The sequence below is a fragment of the Spinacia oleracea genome, chromosome 4 (genome assembly GCF_020520425.1).
Source record: "Spinacia oleracea cultivar Varoflay chromosome 4, BTI_SOV_V1, whole genome shotgun sequence".
NCBI classification, from domain to species: Eukaryota; Viridiplantae; Streptophyta; class Magnoliopsida; order Caryophyllales; family Amaranthaceae; genus Spinacia; species Spinacia oleracea.
Window position 1 is genome coordinate 171,068,232 of NC_079490.1, and position 20,524 is coordinate 171,088,755.

General features: G+C 41.5%; 2 protein-coding genes and 1 non-coding gene across 3 annotated transcripts; 2 read left to right on the forward strand and 1 right to left on the reverse strand.

The window, feature by feature from the left end:
* The first annotated feature begins 3,486 nt into the window (after positions 1–3,486).
* On the forward strand, positions 3,487–4,174 carry LOC110787856 (uncharacterized). The gene has a single exon (XM_021992495.2). The coding sequence runs from the start codon at positions 3,582–3,584 to the stop codon at positions 4,089–4,091; it is 510 nt and encodes a 169-aa protein (XP_021848187.1). The 5' UTR covers positions 3,487–3,581; the 3' UTR covers positions 4,092–4,174.
* Positions 4,175–7,540: 3,366 nt separating this feature from the next.
* Positions 7,541–7,614, forward strand: TRNAR-UCG (transfer RNA arginine (anticodon UCG)). The gene has a single exon. It is a non-coding gene; the product is annotated as a tRNA-Arg (tRNA).
* A 6,739-nt stretch (positions 7,615–14,353) lies between these two features.
* LOC110787866 (uncharacterized) lies at positions 14,354–17,179 on the reverse strand. Its single transcript, XM_021992503.2, has one exon. The coding sequence runs from the start codon at positions 17,177–17,179 to the stop codon at positions 14,354–14,356; it is 2,826 nt and encodes a 941-aa protein (XP_021848195.2).
* Between the last annotated feature and the right edge of the window lie 3,345 nt (positions 17,180–20,524).

Below are 20,524 nucleotides of genomic sequence, written 5' to 3' on the forward strand. Positions count from 1 at the left end.
TATTCCACCTTATCTGTAGCAAACACACACTTGCTGAGTTTAGCAAACATCTGATTGTCCTTCATTAATTCAAAAACTGCAGCAAGATGGGACCAATGATCATCAATGGTTCTACTGTAAACCAATATATCATCAAAAAACACCAAAACACATTTTCTGAGTAATGGCTTGAACACCTGATTCATCCAGTTTTGAAAAGATGCAGGAGCATTAGTGAGGCCAAAGGGCATCACCAAGAACTCATAATGCCCTGTATGAGTTTTAAAAGCTGTTTTGTAAATGTCTGAAGGTTGAACCCTCATCTGATGATACCCAGCCCTTAAACCCAACTTAGAAAACACAGTGGCACCTGACAATTCATCTAGTAATTCATCAATAACAGGAATAGGAAATTTGTTTTTGACTGTCCTGTTATTGAGTTCTCTATAATCCACACACAATCTCCATGTTCCATCCTTCTTGCCTACTAAAACAACTGGTGAAGCAAATGGAGATGCACTGTTCTGTATAATTCCCCTATCCAACATCTCTTGTACCAACTGCTCTATGACATCTCTTTGCTTGAGTGGATATCTGTAAGGTCTGATGTTGACTGGATTTGCCTCTGGTAAGAGTGGAATGGAATGATCAAACACCACTCTTAATGGAGGTAAGTCAACAGGATCCTCAAACACACACTTATAAGTCACTTTAAGTTCTTCCAATTCTTCCCAATTACCAGAATCAGCTTGAGAATGGGTACCAGAAGTTTCCAAATTCCCACAACTGGAATCCTGTACTTGTATGAGACACAAATGGGCTGCTGTAGAGAATAGTTTGGAAGAAGGTTCACCTTCTATCACCTTCATTCTTTTGCTAGGAATTCCCTTCAACAGAATCTGCTTGCCTTGCCAAGTAAACTCCATCTGTAATTGTTTAAAATCCCAAGAAATAGCACCCAACAAACTTAGCCATTGTATTCCTAACACCATATCACAACTCCCTAGTGGAATAAGGAGAACATCAGTTTCAAACACAATATCCTGCATGGTCCAAGAGAAACCCTTGCAGATGTGTTAGCATGCCAAATGGTTGCCATCAGCTACAGTTATGGCTTGAGGGGGTATCTTCTCCACCACACACCCCAACTTCTGAGCAACATTCAGATCTACAAAGTTGTGTGTGCTTCCTGAATCAATCAAAATTTGAATGGATTTCCCTTTTACTAACCCCCTTACTCTCATGGTGTTAAACCCTTGGCTACCAGATAAGGCACTCATGGAAATTTGTGGTTCATTGGCATCCTTTTCTCCCACATCCAATTCCTCTACATCACTCAGCTCCTCAATTTCTCCTGGAATTTCTACAGTGAACAGCAGTGGTTCCCTAAACTGGCACTTATGGTTTCTGTCATAAGGAGAATCACAGTAGTAACATAGGCCTTTTGCAATTTTCTCTTGCCTAACATCAGCTGGAATATATTTAAAGTTTCTGGTTCTCTGTTGAGGGTATTTTGTCAAGGTGAGGGTGGTGTTTGGTTTAGTTTGTGGAGTTGGCAAAAGTGGGGGTTTGGAGCTGGCTAATATGGGTATTGATTGAAGGGGTTTAGGGTTGTAGATTGGCTGTTTGTAAGTAGGTTTAGGTGCATTGATCAACAAGTTCTCCTCCTGCAGCCTGGCTAAATCTATAGCTTCACCAATACAGTCAGGTTTAAAAGCCTTAACAAATGGCTTAACAGCTGATTTCAATCCTCCAACAAAACTTTCTAAAATATATGTTTCAGGCAATACATGATTGTTCATCATCATGTTGGATCTTAAATTCTCAAACTCATCAATGTAATCCTCAAGTGCGCCTGTTTGTTGCAGTTTATTGAAATTTTCGACCACATTATGGGCAGAATTGTCCCTAAATCTAACATATAAGTCAGCTACAAAATCATTCCAGTCTACAATCACACTTTTTCTGACTGACAGATAGTTCATCATCCAACCTTCTGCTTTGTCAGTCATGTTAAGAGAGGCCAAATCTACTCTTTGTTCATCAGGTATTTTACACAGTGAGAAATACTTGCAACATTTCTTCACCCAGATTCTAGGATTAGTGCCATCGAATTTAGGAAAACTCAGTTTTGGATTCATACCTAAAGGCTTGGGAGAATGGAACTTCGAGCTAGAAAAGGAATTCTCCTCAGTGTTTGCTGAATCCTTGAAACTTTGCATTAGTTTCATCATCTCCTCGAACTTCTGATCAATTCTTTTGTTTTGATCCTCTAACTTTGAGCTTTGCTCTTCCAGGCGTTTTTCCAGATTTTTGAACTGCTCCTCCATAGCTGTTTTTCTCCTAGTCGCCAGTATTAATCAGTACCAGTTGTGCTGAGATTCGAGCAGCGGATTGGCTCTGATACCAATGATAAGGGAGCTCCAAGCTTCCCTCTAATGGTGATCGGTTGATCTCAGAATGAAGAAGAAGAAGAAGAAGAAGAAGAAGAAGAAGGATTATAGAAGTAGAAGTAGGGAAGAAGAAGAATTCAGAAGAAGAAGAAGATCATTAGGAGAGGGAGAGAGAGAGAGAGAGAGAGAGAGAGAGAGAGACGAAGTTGTTTGTATTCATTGAATTATCAAATACAATTACAAGTTTGTTAATATATAGCTGTCATAATGAATCAGCTAACAAACTCTAACCAACTTCCTCATTTTAAGGGAACTAACAAACAAAAATGGCTAACAACTTTTCCCGCCAAAAGTTAAACAACAGCAACTAATTATTTAAAATTGCTTAACCAACATTGTTCCCATATCATATTTTATGTAGAGAAATTATAACCTTTAGGTGAATTTTCTATTGTTGCCAATCAAATTTCCCGAACGCAAACTTGACTCTTTTTTTATGCAAGCACGGAACATTAAATAAAAAGTTTAAAGATTACAAGAGAGTTCAAGGAGGTTTCAACGCAAACTTGACTTGACAACCAGTTTCCTATCTCTTTTGTGACAATTTTTTAGGGATAAAAGGGACACTAATTCTTAATTGGATCCAGTCCACACTAAATAACTAAATTTATTGTGGATCATGCCTTAAAAATATTCAACAATTTGAACTTATTTTCTCGTGCTTATTAGAATTACTATGAAGAAATATCAAATTGGTGTAGTCCAGATATGTTATGCTTGAATAATGTATTTGTAAGTCAAGATTTCTCTTTTAAAAATATAGGGGTTATTTTGATTCAAAAAAGGTACTATATCAAAAAAAAAAAAAATGGTGTTTTATTTATTATAATCACTGTGTGAACAATCAACAATATATGTAAAACTTCCCTCAAAAAAAAAAAAAAAAAAAAACAATATGTGTAAAACTGTAAAATGGATGGTAGAAAAAATTGTTGATTTTAGATCCATAATAATATTATTATGGACCAGGTCAACGCAAGGATAATCCTAAAAGGGCGTGACTAATGGAGTTATAAAATAAAAGGCCCAAAAAACCAAAAATTTGGCCCAAAGAAACATTATCATTAGACATCCACAAATAACAAATTCCAAAACCCACCAAAATAGATAAGAAAATTCATCCACCCAAATCAACTCCAAACAAACGCCATGAACGCCACCAAATTCCTCCACACTCACCTCTTACAATCACCATTATCAACACCCCTTTTCAAAACCTCACCACCATCCCAACCCCACTTTCCAAGATCATTCCCAACTCTCTCTCCTATCCGCAGCAGCAGCAGCGGCGGCGGAAATGGACAAAGCCGCAACGACAGCGAAAGCCGCCTACAATCACCGCCTAAAACGGTGGAGATAAAGTTCCGAAGAGGGTCTAGAAAGAGGCGAAAACAAGAAGAAGACGAAAACTCCGGCGAAGGAACAGTGAAGAAGGTGGCAACACCTAAGAAAAGCTGGGAAGAAATGAGTATGTCTGAGAAGGCGATTGAATTGTATGTGGGTGAAAAGGGATTCTTATTCTGGGTTAATAAATTTGCGTATGCTTCAATTTTTATAATTATTGGTGGGTGGATTTTGTTTAGGTTTGTTGGTCCGTCGTTTAATCTCTATCAATTGGATACGCCTCTTCTATCTCCTGAAGCTGTGCTCAAGGGTTAATTAGTGGTTAATTAAGATCAATTAATAGAGGTTATTATGAGAAATGTTATTATAAATGGTATAATTAATTATTGTTCTATCTATGTATGTGTCTTTGATTTTGTTTTTGTACTGCGCACCAGATTGATGATCGAACGAATGATGCAGTCAAAACTAATCGAGGTTTTGTGATTGTATATTTTGAAACTAATTAATCGAGACTTTTTATTTTACGTTAAACATTCACGTCAAACCCTCGACACTCGGACATGAGTACTCATTCTAGACCGAAATCTTGCAACTTTTTCACAAGATATATCACCCCACTAAACGACAAAATTGGCTAAAGACAAACGCTAATAGATAAAATCAAATTTTTGAAAAATGACCTCCGTTTTTTAAAAATGGTATCTGTTTTTGAAAAATGGCGTCTATTTTTTCAAAATGACATCTGTTTTTGAAAAATGACACTTGTTTTAATGCTTGTCTTATCCGTATTTTATCGTTTAGTGGGGTAATATATTTTTGTAAAAACATATCTGATATGGGGCACGTCGTCCTCCAAAATAACATCATCAGGCACTTAAACAAGTACCCGTGTCCGATATAGACAACTGAGTTCGGGTAACGTAGTACGTAAACTAACAACTCCGGAATTTTCAAAATTCGGATTTCCCCAAAACTTAAGGAGATAGCGCATTTATGTACACATACATTTCAACATTTCTATTTTCTACATACATGAATTAAATTGGAATTGAACTTTTATTTTGAGTTCTATGAAAAATTAGGGAACTCATAAGGGGGAAAACAAAATGCTATGTTAATTATGATCTCAAGAACTCCAATTTACCCTTCATGTTCGTTCTAACTTATTTTAACTTTTCTGATTTAGTTTAAATCAATGAGAATTAAGTTGGATGGAGGTGAGAAAACGAGAAATACAAGGAAAATAAAAAATGATCATGTTCGAACTTAAATTTCATAACTAACTAAATAAAATTAGCGGCATTTACATCTTCAACAATTGAAGGACATCCCCCAACGGCCAGCGCAACCGCCCACCCATACTCTAGTAGAATAGTCAATCTTCTAGAATGACGACCGAGTACACCGTAAGAAAGTAAGAAATATGAAAAATTAGTTATTTTATTTTTTAAAAACGGCAACTTTTATGTAAGACCGCCTTACCGGAAAGACCACTTTGGTTACTTAACTAATTGGTTCAATTTCTTAACTAATTGGTTACATTGCTTAATTAATTGATTCAATTGCTTAACTAATTAATTCTTTTGCTTAACTAATTGGTTTCAGTGCGTAACTAATTAGTTCAAGTGCTTAACTAATTGGTTTCATTGTTTAACTTATATAATACCAAGTTGGTCTTTTATGTAAGACCGCCTTATAGAAAAGTTTGTATTTAAAAAATCATATTAATCAAAAAATTCGGGGAAATTTCGTGACACTTGAAAATCAAATTAATTAGAAGAAGATCGCTCCAGACATCATGATTTAGGGCTTTGACAATTTTTTCCAGTGACTTTTGAAAATTACATAACTAAGTTCAATCACTTTAACTTTTGACTTGTAGTAATTCACTTATATATATGGAGTAATGGCCCCTCAACGTCCTTAAGTATTCTTCTACTCTCTAATTTTTCCACCCAAATCATAACTTGGTGGTATGCAACTATGCATCACCGTAAAAACGTCACTGTGTAACAACATTTTTGTATTTCATGTCATAAATCTTGGTTACCGTTCGATTTAAATTTTCGTTATCCAACCGTTCATAGTATAACTAACACTGTTGTCAAATTGTACACTGTCGTGATAAGATCTTGCTAACATGCGTCATTCACAAGGTTGATCGAGATCAAGTTCAACAGGCTCATAACTTGGCGCAAGTAACAATTCAACTGGAAATTCGTGTGGCGCAACATCCTTTGGAGTCAGATTAGATTAATTTTTATGTTGTTTTTCTTTTCCTGTAAGTTTTAGCCAATGTCAAAAAAATAGATAAGATCTTCCTAAGATAATGAGCCAATTGTAATTCTTTTTATTTTTGTTATGAGGATATATTGGTGTAATAATGTTCTTGACCTTATTCTCTTCGTCACTTGTATAAATATGGTACGCTAAATTTCGGAAGTGAAAGATTGTAGAATTGTTTGGTTGACAAAAACATGTAAAGTCAATAAGTCATATTTCTTAGAAAGTTCTACTTCCTACAAAATAGAGGAAGTTGCTTACTCAGGTTTCCCTAGATAAATGCAACTTCCCATAGAAATTTACTCCCCATCTTTAATCAAACTAGTTGTTGGACCACGCGCTAACGCGCGCGGTCCCCCAATATATTGAAATTAGTCCGTAAATTAAATCATAAAAGGAGAAAGTGAAACAAAGAAAAGAAATTGGAAAATATGTAATTAACAAGGCTTGAGCCTAGGTTGTTTGAACAAGCAACATAGAGCATCTAAAGGGAAGGAATGCAAAAAAAATTCTTAGTAATAGTGAATTTCACCATTTTGTGACTCATAGTACTATTCTTAAGCATAGTACTCCAATTGTGAGTATTTTAAAAGTTTGGGATATATCACATACTTCCTATGAAATGCTTATGTATTGAAAAAACTTCTTTTTAGAAAATTTTATACTGCTATACATAGCAAAGTAATGAGAAATACTCCTCATAAACTTTCTACCTCAGCCTCCGATCCACTGCCCCTCTTTTATCTACTCTTACATTCAAACCCCTTGCATAATTTATTTTAGTTATCAATAGGTCTAAATCCCAACAAGCTATGTTATCCGGACTCGAATACCCACATCGGACAGGGGTAAGTGTTTAAGTATCCGACACGACTATTTTGTGAAAAAATTGCATGATTTTGAAAATGAGGTGTCCAAGTGTTCATTTCCATGTCCGAGTGTCGAGGATCCAACACGAGTATATGAGGCATGAAGAGTCAAGGTAACTGAGCCATCAAGCATAATTAACTGTGGTAATAAAAATATATGGCTCAAATACACCTAGTGTCTAAATAAGATATACTTTCTCCGTTCCGAAAATATCGCACGAAAATATCGCACTATTTGTTTTTCACACTATTCACACTACGACTTTGACCATTTTTTGTGATTCGTACTTAAGGAAATTTTAGTCATATGAGATCATGTTAGATTTGTATCGATATATATTTTCTAAATATTAATTTTATATAATCTTTACTTACACACGATTTGAGATATTAAGAGTCAAAGTAATGACTAGAGGAATAAAAGTCAACCATGGTGCGATATTTCCGGAACGGAGAAAATATACTAATTTCCATCAAAAATAAAATGAGATAAATTATTATATATTCTATAAACTTGAATACCTTTCCATCTAAACTAATCTCTAAGTATTTCAATATAAAAAGTGTTACAATACAATTGTTTAAAAAATCAGATGTAACCAACAAGATGACCGCATAGCGCAGTGGATTAGCGCGTTTGACTTCGGATCAAAAGGTCGTGGGTTCGACTCCCACTGTGGTCGATTCTTTTTCCTTTTTAGTATTCTGCCGATTTTGTTTTCCTTCTAAAGTGGAGTATCAATCTCAAGAGCAGAACTTCTACTAAGTATGTTGAAATGATTGTTTGCATTTTCTTAATTTGTTTTCTTTAATTTGATAATAATATTTGATTGGAACTTGTAGGATTTGATTGGAACTTATTTAACTTTACATGACCGAATTGCAACAATCTAAACCTGTAAAACATGATTTTTTTCCTTTATTACTACTGTTCCGGGTGTGGAATGAGAACAGCTGACTGTAGGATACTGGATTCCTGTTGAGAGTGCCGGTTGATATCTGCACGACAGAATGGATTAACTAGCCTCGGGGGTGGTTCGAGGATCCCCCTCCGATGCTTAAGTAAGATTACTGAGAGATTAAGAGATGATTAGAAGATGATTAGAGAGTAAGAAAGAAGTGTGTTTAAGTGTTTGTGTACCTCATAGCAATAAATGAGGTGCTCCTTATATAGACCAATCCAAAGGTACGATCAGGTAGTTCCCTTGTGGTTAGATAGCGACCTGTTGATAGTGACCCTTCGTTGGTTGTCTTCATGATAATGCCGGTAGGGGGTCTTGCAAATAACGCCGGTAGAGGATATTTACCTAAGATGACCAGATTACCTGCAGGTTAAGTTTACCTACGGGGAGTTCTGCCGGTACCCAATGGTGCCGGTAGGACACCCCGTACAACTAGCCCCCTCAGAGTAAGCGCATATATGACAATTGCTGCGCTTGCTCTGAATTAATGGGAAAAAATAAGTACTATTTTGATACCTGGTGGTACAACTAGCCCCCTCAGAGTGAAGCGCGGGCGTTGACTGTGTTGCGAGTGTTTCTGAGAAAAGACCGCGAACAGTTTGCCGACTGCCTTCGCTCTGAATGAAGAATTTTGTTGCTAGGTCCTTTGGAAAAAAGATCTGGACGACTAGCCCCCTTGGAAAAAAAATTGGACGACTAGCCCCTAGAAAAAAATTTGGACGTCTAGCCCCCTTGAAATAATTTTGGACGACTAGCCCCCAAGAAATAATTTTGGACGACTAGCTCCCTTGAAAAAGATTTGGACGACTAGCCCCCTTGAAAAAGATTTGGACGACTAGCCACCTTGGGAATACTTCAGATGACTAGCCACTTTTTGAATTTTTACCCTACAAGTGGCGGGAGATTGCTAGCCACGTTCTTCCACGTGGCCTTCATCCCGCGCCTCATTTTTTGTGCCTATTTTGGGCCGTTGATTTCGATCGTAACTGTCTTTTCAACTGCTCGACTTAAGGGGCATGACCTTTCACATCCCCCCCCCCCTTTGACCTATAAGACCCAAAACTTCTTCGAGGATTTACTATTTCAAACATTTTTACCTCTTTTGAATTTTCGATTTCTCTCTCTTCCCTTGCGGTTTTGCGTTGAATTCCGTTGCTGTTTTACCAAGCCTTTGCTGTTGTGGTGATTTGAATTTGCCAAGGTTACTAGCCTCCTTTCCTTTTGTTACTGAATTTTGGGTTTTCCTTCCCCTCTTTTATCTTTGTGGTTGATTTTTTCTTCGTTTCTGTGTTTTTTGTAGGTTTTTTCCTGTGTTTCTCTTTCACGTGGTTCATTGTATTTCAAACTCCAGAAAACTCGTAGGTATCCCCCCTACTTTTCTGCTCCTCTTTGATTTCTTAGCCTTTTGCTTTTTTGTTGTGTTAAACTTTTTACTACTCGCCGCCTACAAAATGACCAAAACTTTAGGCGGGGACAATCCTTCTTCTCAACCTTCTGGGTTTTCTGGTTGGAGTGTTCCTCGAGAGAGTAACTGTAGTTGGGCCCGGGAGGAGCCGTACTTTCAATCTAATTTAAGACGGACTGCCATTTGTGAGGTGTATGACGAGGGTTTGAGTCAAGCTGAGAGAGAGCGTTGTTTTGCCCTACATCAACTGCGGGCTCGAATGATAAGGGAAATGCAGTCTCATGAACGCCCTACTCCGGCTACCTAGCCCGTTTTAGATGTTTCCCCTATTTCAGTGCGATATCACATTCGCTCTTATCGGGAATTTTTGGATTCTGCCGGTAGTGGCTATGGGCAGTATGGAACTAATACTGGCAACTTCGGTGTTTCTTTTGGTCAGGCTGATAGGATTGCACCAGAACAACCGGCTAGCACTAGCGGCCGCCGCCCTGGTAAAGAGCCTGTTACTGATGATGTTGATATGGCTATTGGCGAATACTCTGATGGTGACTCCATTTTTGAGGATTCTGCCGGTAAGGGTGTTGACGAACACAGAAGTGGTGGTGGCGATGAAGCCGGCGTATCTGGTAGGGATGGTATGGAAGCCAACGATGATGGTATGGAAGCCAACGATGATGGTATTGGCTCAGATGATGATGATCCTGCCGACGTTATAGTGGCCGAAGTTCTTGCGGATGAGGCTAAGGAGCAGCCTTATTTTACCGACGACGCCACGGATGTTCACAGGAAAGAAGAGCTTCCCCCTTTAGACACTCTTCCTCGTACGACAAAGATTTTGACGACATGGCGCGAGTTGATTATCAAGAAAAATCATGTGGTTCATGGGGGGGTTTTTCTTGGCTTACCGGCTGAATATAAATTGGTAGTGCCGCCTGAAGGTGCTACAATTTTTGATTTTCCTCCCGGCCATATTGCTGTGTACGCGAAGCATTTTGATTTTGGGCTTCGCTTTCCTTTGCATCCTTTCGTTGAGAAGATATTTCGAGCCTGGAATGTCTGTTTGGCCCAGGTTACACCTACTACTATCAGAACCGTTATTTCTTTTGTCTGGCTGTGTCTGTTTAAGCAATGGCCGCTGACGTTGAATTTATTCAAGCGGTTGTTGTGGTTAAAGAAGGACGGTGAGACAGGGTGGATGTCGGCATATAGTGCAACAAAAAGGAAGACTGTGCATCCTCCTATGTCGAGTTGTAAAGACTGGCAGGATCGTTTTTATTTTGTTCAAGTTCCCGACGATTTTCTTCTTCGGCGGACCTTTACCAAACCTAGGCCTCGAATGGAGCATTATAACCAGCGTGGTTTGGGCCGTCGGGAAAGAAAAGCATTTGATTATTTAGAGTGCGACATTCTTGATGTCGGCCTCAGCAAAAAGCAGGCTGTAAATAGAAATTGGCTTCCTAATGCCTATTATATTTTGGGTAGCCAACCGTTGTCTGCTGTCGGCTTATGCAATACTCATTGCTTTGGTAAACACACCATTAGTTGATTTGCCAGCTCTTATTATTATTTTGCTATGTCTTATTTCTTTATTTTGCTTAGTTAGGATTTTTTATTTTTTTTATTTTGTACAAGTGTCTTTCCGGTATTAATTCCTTTGTCGTCTTTTTCAGGTACGAAAACCTTGGATAGAGATATTCTTAGTTTTGACGAGAATTGGAGACCTGTGTGCACGCAGCCTCCTCAACCTAAAGCTAAATACGACACGATATCAACGTATTCGACACGAGCCTCCTCTCGTCGCTCTACTACCACTGTTGCGAAGAATCGTGTGAGTGCCGCCTGCAAATCCAAATCCTCCTCTGTTGTTGTTTCTAAAGCTCCGCCATCATCCACAATGCAATCCAATCCTACAGGCCGAGGTGGAACCCGCCGCAAAAGGTCGTCTCTTAATTCCAGCCGGTCTAATCCGACTAAAAGGGCAAAGGCCACCGGTGAGGATGATGTTCTCGCCGATCTTGAGACGAATGAGCCTGTCTTGGAATCTGCCGCCAAGAAAACTGCTGATACAACCATTTAGGTGCAGCCGTCTCCTCAAGCTTCTATTGAGATTTTGGACAACGAGGGTCCTGTCGGCGGCTTTGTTGAGAATTTCCACCGCCAAGCTACTTCTGCTGCTGTTACCGGTGGTAACTCTAGTATGCCTCCTGTTAGTCGCAGCGAGAACAAGTCTGGGGATTCTAGGCTGAATTATCACCTACCCTTGCGCACCGGTGGTTGGATCGAGGATACTCCTTTCAAGATTCCACCGCAAATGAAGTCATGGTTCGAGACTCCTGGCGGTGAACCTACCGATCAGTTTTACCCCACCATTGACTTGTTGTGTGGGGAGTCGGTGGCCACTGACTCAGCTAAGGACGGTGGTACGTGGTTTAGGCTACCGTGCTTTTAAAGATTTGATAACGCCTGCTGACAGGCCACAAGGTCAGATTGATGCCCCTGCTGCTCAACACTTTAATGACCTCTACAAGGTATGTTATCTTGTTTTTTTGTATATACATTTATTATATATATATCTTTTATTTGCAATATGTCCATTCGGTTGAGGGCCGTTTTGATTCCCTTTCTTGTTTTATGTTCAGGTCGTTCAGTCCAGCATGGACTTGTACTATGTTTACCGCTGGAATCAGCTGCAGCTGACTCAGAACAACATTGATATGGCCGAGTTAAGGAGGCGGGCTGAGGATGCTGAGTCTTTGCTGGAAGATAGCAAGAAGAAGTTGGATACTGCGACTTCTGATTTGGAGGCGGCTAATAAACGGCTCAAGGATATTGAGCCTAGGCTGCAGGCTGAGACTGAGAGGGAAGACGGCTTGGATCAACAGCTGACGAGTGTTAATGAAGGTTTGCCGGGAATGAAGAAATCTGCCGCCAAGAGGGCTGTTGATAAACTTCTTCAGTCTGACTGGTTTAATGACATTCTGACTCTGCGCCATAACGGCGGTTGGTGTGCTGCGCATCGGGTCGTTTGCCATGTGAAGAAGCTGGACGAGGATAGGTGGCAAGAGTTTGAGGATGGGTATGAGGAGAAAGAGCTGCACAAGGTTGCTACCGGCTTTGAGCCTCAGGAGCTACCCGAGGCGGTGATCTGTAATGCTAATCAGAGGACCCTGCCTCCTTTGCAGGTTCCGGAAGCAGCCTATTGGTCTGATGATGAGCATGCCGTTTGACGGTTTCGGCAGTCATCACCTCCCTCCTCTTGCGGATCTTCTTCTTTTCCCAGTCGGCCTCATACTTGTTAGGATTTTTATTTTTTGGCGGCTGGCTTTTGATTTTTTGGCAAATGCTGTTAGGGCACTTTAATGTTGATGTAATTTTAATTTAGAACATCGTATTATCGTGGCGGTGTCGGTGTCGGTTTTATTCGGCATCCCTTTGTGCCTTGTTATCAGCTATTCACTTCGCAAGTTTTTTGGGTGATGGCTGTCGGTTTTTTCGTGTGTTTCCTTTTGTAGCCCTGTATTTATAACAAGTAATTTTTGATTTCATATTTACTTCATTTTGAGTATGATACTTCCAATTATGCCGGTATTACTACATTGCCAACTTGTTGAATGTTATATTTCGAAATGAATGTTCCTCATACTGATATGGTTTGCTTAACTTGTTGAATGTTATACTTCGAAATGAATGTTCCTCATACTGATATGGTTTGCTTAACTTGTTGAATGTTATACTTCGAAATGGAGTGCACCTTAACGGCGTTCATTTTCTCTAAAGCTATTAATCATAACAGTTTGTTATGGATTTCTACGTTTCACAGTAAAGTGCCCATACGGCATTTGTTTTCTTTACGGCTATTGATCTCATTTTTACACTTCGTTGAATGCTACGCTTCACAATGGAGTGCCCTTTAATCGGCATTTATTTTCTCCAAAGCTACTAATCACGTCCATACACTTTGTTGAATGCTACGCTTCACAATGGAGTGCCCCTTAACGGCATTTATTTTCTCCAAAGTTACTAATCACATCAACTTATTATGGACTGCTACGCTTCACAGTAAAGTGCCCACACGGCATTTATTTTCTTTACGGCTACTGATCACATCCATACACTTCGTTGAATGCTACGCTTCACAATGGAGTGCCCCTTAACGGCATTTATTTTCTCCAAAGTTACTAATCACATCAACTTATTATGGACTGCTACGCTTCACAGTAAAGTTCCCACACGGCATTTATTTTCTTTACGGCTACTGATCACATCCATACACTTCGTTGAATGCTACGCTTCACAATGGAGTGCCCCTTAACGGCATTTATTTTCTCCAAAGTTACTAATCACATCAACTTATTATGGACTGCTACGCTTCACAGTAAAGTGCCCAAACGGCATTTATTTTCTCTACTGTTACTGATCACATCCATACACTTCGTTGAATGCTACGCTTCACAATGGAGTGCCCCTTAACGGCATTTATTTTCTCCAAAGTTACTAATCACATCAACTTATTATGGACTGCTACGCTTCACAGTAAAGTGCCCAAACGGCATTTATTTTCTTTACTGTTACTGATCACATCCATACATTACCTTTGCGTGTTGATTTATGCAACGTTTGTTTTTTGCTTTTTTCTTCCTTCATTTATGGGCTGGTCGTATTTGAGGACCGCCCTAATTATACATAACAGCAAAATGCAGACTGCTATTGCAATCAGTCTGCTCATACATCATCATTACAGTTTTTTCAAACATAGTACTTTCTCAGAGTACTGGCGTTCCATGAGTTTTTGAGCGCGGTGCCATCCATTTGCATTAACCGGTATGATCCAGGAACAATTTCCTCCCATATATGGTATGGTCCTTCCCAATTAGCTGTCAGCTTTCCTTGAGCATTTCCTTTTCCTGTTGCCGCCGTTCTTCGCAGTACCAGGTCTCCTACTCCTAGAGGCCGGTGTTTCACTTTCTTGTTGTATGCTCTGCTCATTCTGCCTTTGTATGCTGCCGAACTGATTTCTGCTTTCATGCGGATTTCTGGCATGAAATCCAACTGATGTCACAGCAGCTGATCGTTTCTTTCCTCATCGTAATGCTGGATTCGTATGGTTGGCATAGCCATTTCTGCCGGTATGACCGCCTCAGACCTGAAGCTTAACTTAAACGGACTCTCGCCGGTAGCCTCCTTGATAGAAGTTCTGTTGCACCACAAAATTTCTGGCATAAGATCTGCCCATTTGCCTTTACAGTCTTCTAGCTTCTTTTTCAGTGCAGCCATGATTTGCTTATTCGCCGCCTCTGCTTGCCCATTGCTCCGTGGGTGACATACTAACGAGTGAGCTAACTTTACTCTGTATAATCCCAGGAAGCATTGTATGGGTGCACAATCAAACTGTGATCCATGATAAAAAACTATTGCCTGCGGCAGTCCGAATCTTGTTATTATATTTTTCCATATGAACTTTTTCACCTGGTTTGCCGTTATTTTTGCTACCGGCTCTGCTTCTATCCATTTGGTGAAGTAGTCCACTGCTACTATTAAGAACTTGCGCCCTCCAGCCTCCATTGGGAATGGTCCAACAATATCCATTCCCCATTGTGCGAATGGGTTCAGAATGGGCATCAAATCATTGGCTGGCAAGTTTATCACAGCTGAAAACTTTTGACATTTCTCGCACTTTTTTACATATGCTCGACAATCTTCTAACATTGTTGGCCAGTAATAGCCTTGCCTTTGACAGATGATGGCAAGGGGTTTTCCACCGGCATGGTTCCCACATGTCCCTTCGTGCATCTCTTTGATCAGCCTTGCTGACTCGAATGCTGTCAGGCACCTTAAGAATGGCAGGCTAAATGACTTTTTGTACAACCTTCCCCAGAGGATGATGTACCAAACCGCGTCCCTTTTTGTCTTTTTGGCTTCTGCCAAATCTGCTGGTAGGGCTCCAGTCTGTATGTATGTTTGGATATTATCGTACCATTCTGAGGTAGTTGTGATGGCCATGACCTGTATTTCCTCCGACTCCGTACTTCGCTTATTCATGACTTCCATCATGACTGTTCTTTTCAAGTCGGCGATATTTGAACTTGCTAACTTTGATAGTGCATCTGCCAGCGTATTTTCTGCCCGGGGTACCAGATTAATGCTGAATTTCTCTAGCTGAGCCGACACTGACCTCAACTTTTCCAGGTATTTGACCATTGAAGGTTCTTTGGCTTTGTACCCTTCGCTGAATTGACTTGCTACCAGTTGGGAGTCTGTTGTCAGTGTTACTCTTTTGGCATCTGCTGCGAGGCACATTTGGATGCCGGCGATTGCTGCCTCGTATTCTGCCTCGTTATTTGACGCGTTGAACATAAACTTTATAGCATACTCAAAAATGTCTCCTCCTGGCGATTTCATGATTATTCCAGCCCCACTGCCTGTCTGTGCAGCTGAACCATCCACTGACACATCCCATACTTCAGCTTGTACTTCATCTTCTTGGTATGACGCTTCAACTATGAAGTCCGCCAATGCATGGGCTTTGATTGCAGTTCTTGGCCGGAATTTCAAGTCAAACTCGGACAACTCTATTGCCCATTTTAGCAGCCGGCCTGATGTATCTAGCTTGCTGATGGCTTTTTCGAGAGGAAAGTTTGTTAGCACTTCGATTGTATGCGCATCAAAGTATGGTCTTAACTTTCTAGCCGCGATAAGGACTGCATATGCCATTTTCTCCACCAACGTGTATCTTGTTTCTGGGCCGTTTAGCACATGACTCACAAAATATACTGGCTGCTGCCCTTTGTTTTCTGTTTCGGCTACCAGTACTGCTGCGACTGTTTTTGGCGACGCCGATATGTACAATTGTAATTTTCCGCCCTCTTTTGCCCTCGCTATTGTTGGCAGGTTCTTTAGGTGGCTTTTTAGAGCTTCAAAAGCCTCTTGCTCTGCCGGCCCCCATTTGAATTTCTTGTTTTGCCTCAAGGTTGTGAAGAAGGGCATTTGCTTATCTGCCGACTTGCTCACAAATCTGTTTAAGGCGGCCATTTTTCCTGTCAACCGCTGTATGTCTTTTACGCTTTTGGGTTGTGGCAGACTGATGATTGCTTCTACTTTTTCAGGGTTAGCGTCTATGCCACGCTCGCTGACCAAGAACCCCAGGAATTTTCCCGACCTTACTCCGAAGACGCATTTTTTTGGGTTTAATTTCATCCTGTATTTTCTCAAAGTCTCAAAAGTTTCTCGGAGATCGTTAACATGATCCTCCTCTTTCCGGCTTTTTACGATAGAGTCATCTACATAGACCTCCACGTTTCTGCCTTTTTGGTCGGCAAACACCTTGTCGACCAGCCTTTGATACGTTGCCCCTGCATTTTTCAACCCGAATGGCATCGCCTTATAACAGAAAACTCCTGCATCCGTGATAAAAGTCGCCTTCTTCCTGTCTGATTTATGCAGGCTGACCTGATGATACCCTGAGAAAGCATCTAGGAAACTGAGCATTGCATGGCCGCTAGTAGAGTCTACCAGCCTATCAATCCGTGGTAGTGGGTAGAAATCTTTCGGACATGCTCTGTTAAGGTTGGTGAAATCTACACACATTCTCCATGACCCACTCGGCTTTTTTACCATTACTACATTTGCCAACCATTCAGGGTAGTCACATGGCTCAATAAAACCTGCCGCCAGCAGTTTATCCACCTCTTCTTGTATTGCTGCCATTTTTTCTGTGGAGAAATTACGTTTTTTCTGCCGTACAGGCCTAACATTTCTGTCGGCGTTTAACCGGTGGACCATTATCTCTGGATCGATACCAGGCATCTCATCCGCTGAGAATGCGAAGATGTCCGCGTGCTCCCTCAGCAAGCTTATGAGGTTGACCTTCATGTCACTCCCCATTTCTGTACCGATCACGACTGTTCTATCCATATTTCCAGCCTCCAGCTCGATATTTTCTGTCAGACCATCTGGCATTGGTCTTGGTGCTGATACCGGCCTCTCATCAAAGTGTTCCATGTCCAGGTCAGTTCGACCTCTTTTTGCGCAGTTCTTTTTGGCAGTTGTTCTTGTCTTGCCGGCTTAGTGGTCAAGTGTACTTCTTGCCTTGTCGGCTCAGTAGTCAAGTTTACTTCTTGCCTTGTCGGCTCAGTAGTCAAGTTTACTTCTGGGACCATTCTTCCCGGTGTTCTCAAAGCAGTCAAGTAACAGGATCTTGCCACCAACTGACTTCCCCTTATCTTTGCCGGCCTTTCCAGCTTCGACATATATATCATTCTCAAATGATAGGTGGAGACTACCGCCTGCACGTCATGTATGAATGGGCGACCGATGATCACATTGTAGGCCGCTGGTACTTTAATGATTAGGAAATCCACCATGAGATCTCGCATTTCATATCCTTCTCCGATTTTCACCGGCAGCCGTATGCTATCCTCTGGGTACACTGTAGATCCTGAGAAACCGATTACTGGGTAGTTCACCCTTTGAAGCTCGTCCTCTGGTATGTGCAATTGTTTGAAGGCTTTCCAGAAGATGATGTTTGCTGAGCTGCCACCGTCTACCAGTACTCTGTTCACATCGGCATTTGCTATATCGATTGTGAGAACTAGCGGGTCATCATGCGGGAAAATGATGCCTCTTCAATCCGATTCCGAGAACGTCATCACTGGTATGCTGGGTGGGTTAGGCCACACTCTTGTGTTATGATAGTTTACCATGTGCCTGTGTTCCTCCAAACTTCTACTGGCGCCGCTTATTGTCCCTCCGTGGACTGGACCGCCAGAAATTACATACACGGGTGGTTTTTTCCCGCCATCCCTCTGTTCTGCTCTGGCACTGGTTTCCGGCTATTTTTGCTCGATTCTAGGTGGCTGATATGGCTGTTCGATTCTAGGGTATTGTTGTTGGTTTTGCTGTTGTGGCCGGTATGAATTGGCAGGGTTTCCCCCCACCGAGTTGTTGTTACCATTTCCTTGCCTCGCCCTATACTGTGAAAAATACCCCTTTCTGACCATATCCTCAATGTTGTCTTTGAGGTCTCTGCAGTCCTCTGTTAGGTGGCCGTGCTCATTATGGAAGTCACAAAATTTCTTGACATTCCTTTCCCTACTCTGCATTGGTGGCGGCCTTCTCCAGCCGTCCATTTTGTTGTTTATGTTGTAAATTGCGGTCCGCGGTGTGTTCAGCGGAGTGTAGTTATCAAAGAGTCCTCTGGACTCCCTTCTATCTTGTCGGGGTCTCTGCCCCTGTGGATTGACATTTCTGTTATTCTGGTTTCACTGGCTTGCCCCTTGCTGATTATTGTTCTGGTGAAAATTGTTTCCTCCTTTTCCCGCCTGGGGGTTATAGCCTGGATTGTACCCGACATTTCCGTCGGTTGCCACTACCACATTGGAGATCTTCATCATTCCATCCCCTCTGATGTACTCATTGGCCTTGTGCAGGACGTCGCCCAGATTAGTGTATGATTTCCGGCTGAGGTACTTCTTGAATTCGCACTCTTGCATTCCCCTCATCAGAGCCAGAACAGCAACCTCCTGCTGCAAATTGGGAATAGTGATTGATTCGTTGTTAAAGCGGGTGAGATAATCTCTTAACGGCTCTCTATCCCTTTGAGCGAACGACATCAATTCTCCCGACGATTTCTTTCTCTTCTGTTTGCTCACAAATCGTGACAAAAACGACGCCTGCAGCTGTCGAAAGCTGTAAATGGAGTGTGCCTCTATGCCCTTATACCAGCTTGCTGCAACTCCTAAGAGTGTGGATGGGAATACTTTGCACCACATGGCGTCAGAATCTGTGTACAACATCATGTGCTGTTCGAATGTGGTGCAGTGATCCTCCGGATCCGTCGTCCCATCGTATCTCCCTGTCGGGATTTTTATCCTTTCCATCCTTTCTTCTAGGATTTCTCGGCACAGAGGAGAATCCTTTGGCTGGATTGTCTGCCGTCTAACTATCTGTAGAACCGGCGCTCTTCGCTCATATTCCGCGGTTGGGACTTGCTCTATTTCAGGCCATTCTGTTTCCGCCGGATCCGAGCGCTTTATTTTTTCTGGGGTGTTTTCTTGATTCAGGGCGGTTAGGAGATCCCTAACGGGTAACTGGGGAATCGCCGACCTGGTCTTTCTTAGACTGCCGACTGAGCCTGGCTGCTGCGAGGCTGGTAGCTCTGACAAAGCGGCCATCACCGCTGACAGTGTTTTCAATTGTTCTCCCGTGAATACTTCCGACAGGGGAGACAGGCGCTCCTGCAGCGTCTGCTCCAGCGGAGTTTTCGGTTGCTCTCTGGCAGGGCTTTCTATTTCTAACTCATCATCGTCCTCCACTGTGAATTCCTTTTGTGTCGGTATCGAGGTGTTTTTTGTTGCTGGGCTTACAACTGATTGTGCTTGTAATGGATGGGCTGGGTTTAGAAGTGAGGGTTGGAATTCGGAGGTTGTCGCCGGTTGCGGAGTTGTTGCTTTTTCCTGACTTTTCTTTGATTTTTTACCGTCTTCCTATGAGAGATCCATGCTGACTGTTCTACCGTTTCAAGGGATAAGGTCCCCTCCTTCTAGCGCCAATTGTTCCGGGTGTGGAATGAGAACAACTGACTGTAGGATACTGGATTCCTGTTGAGAGTGCCGGTTGATATCTGCACAACAGAATGGATTAACTAGCCTCGGGGGTGGTTCGAGGATCCCCCCTCCGATGCTTAAGTAAGATTACTGAGAGATTAAGAGATGATTAGAAAATGATTAGAGAGTAAGAAAGAAGTGTGTTTAAGTGTTTGTGTACCTCATAGAAATAAATAAGGTGCTCCTTATATAGACCAATCCAAAGATACGATCAGGTAGGTCCCTTGTGGTTAGATAGCGACCTGTTGATAGTGACCCTTCGTTGGTTGTCTTCATGATAATGCCGGTAGGGGGTCTTGCAAATAACGCCGGTAGAGGATATTTACCTAAGATGACCAGATTACCTGCAGGTTAAGTTTACCTACGGGGAGTTCTGCCGATACCCAATGATGCCGATAGGACACCCCGTACAACTACCACTAGTAATTAGTAATCCGTTGAAAAAATGCAGTACTAGTTAGAAGAGCACGTCAAATAATTACTACCACTATTCCTTCTTATACATCCATATTCTAATTTGGAGTATCCTTTTAAGTTTACCATATACGGAATACGTTGAAGGGAGTTTGATATGTTTGCACTTACACAGTTACACACTCACTTAAGGACAAAAAAGAGCCGGGAA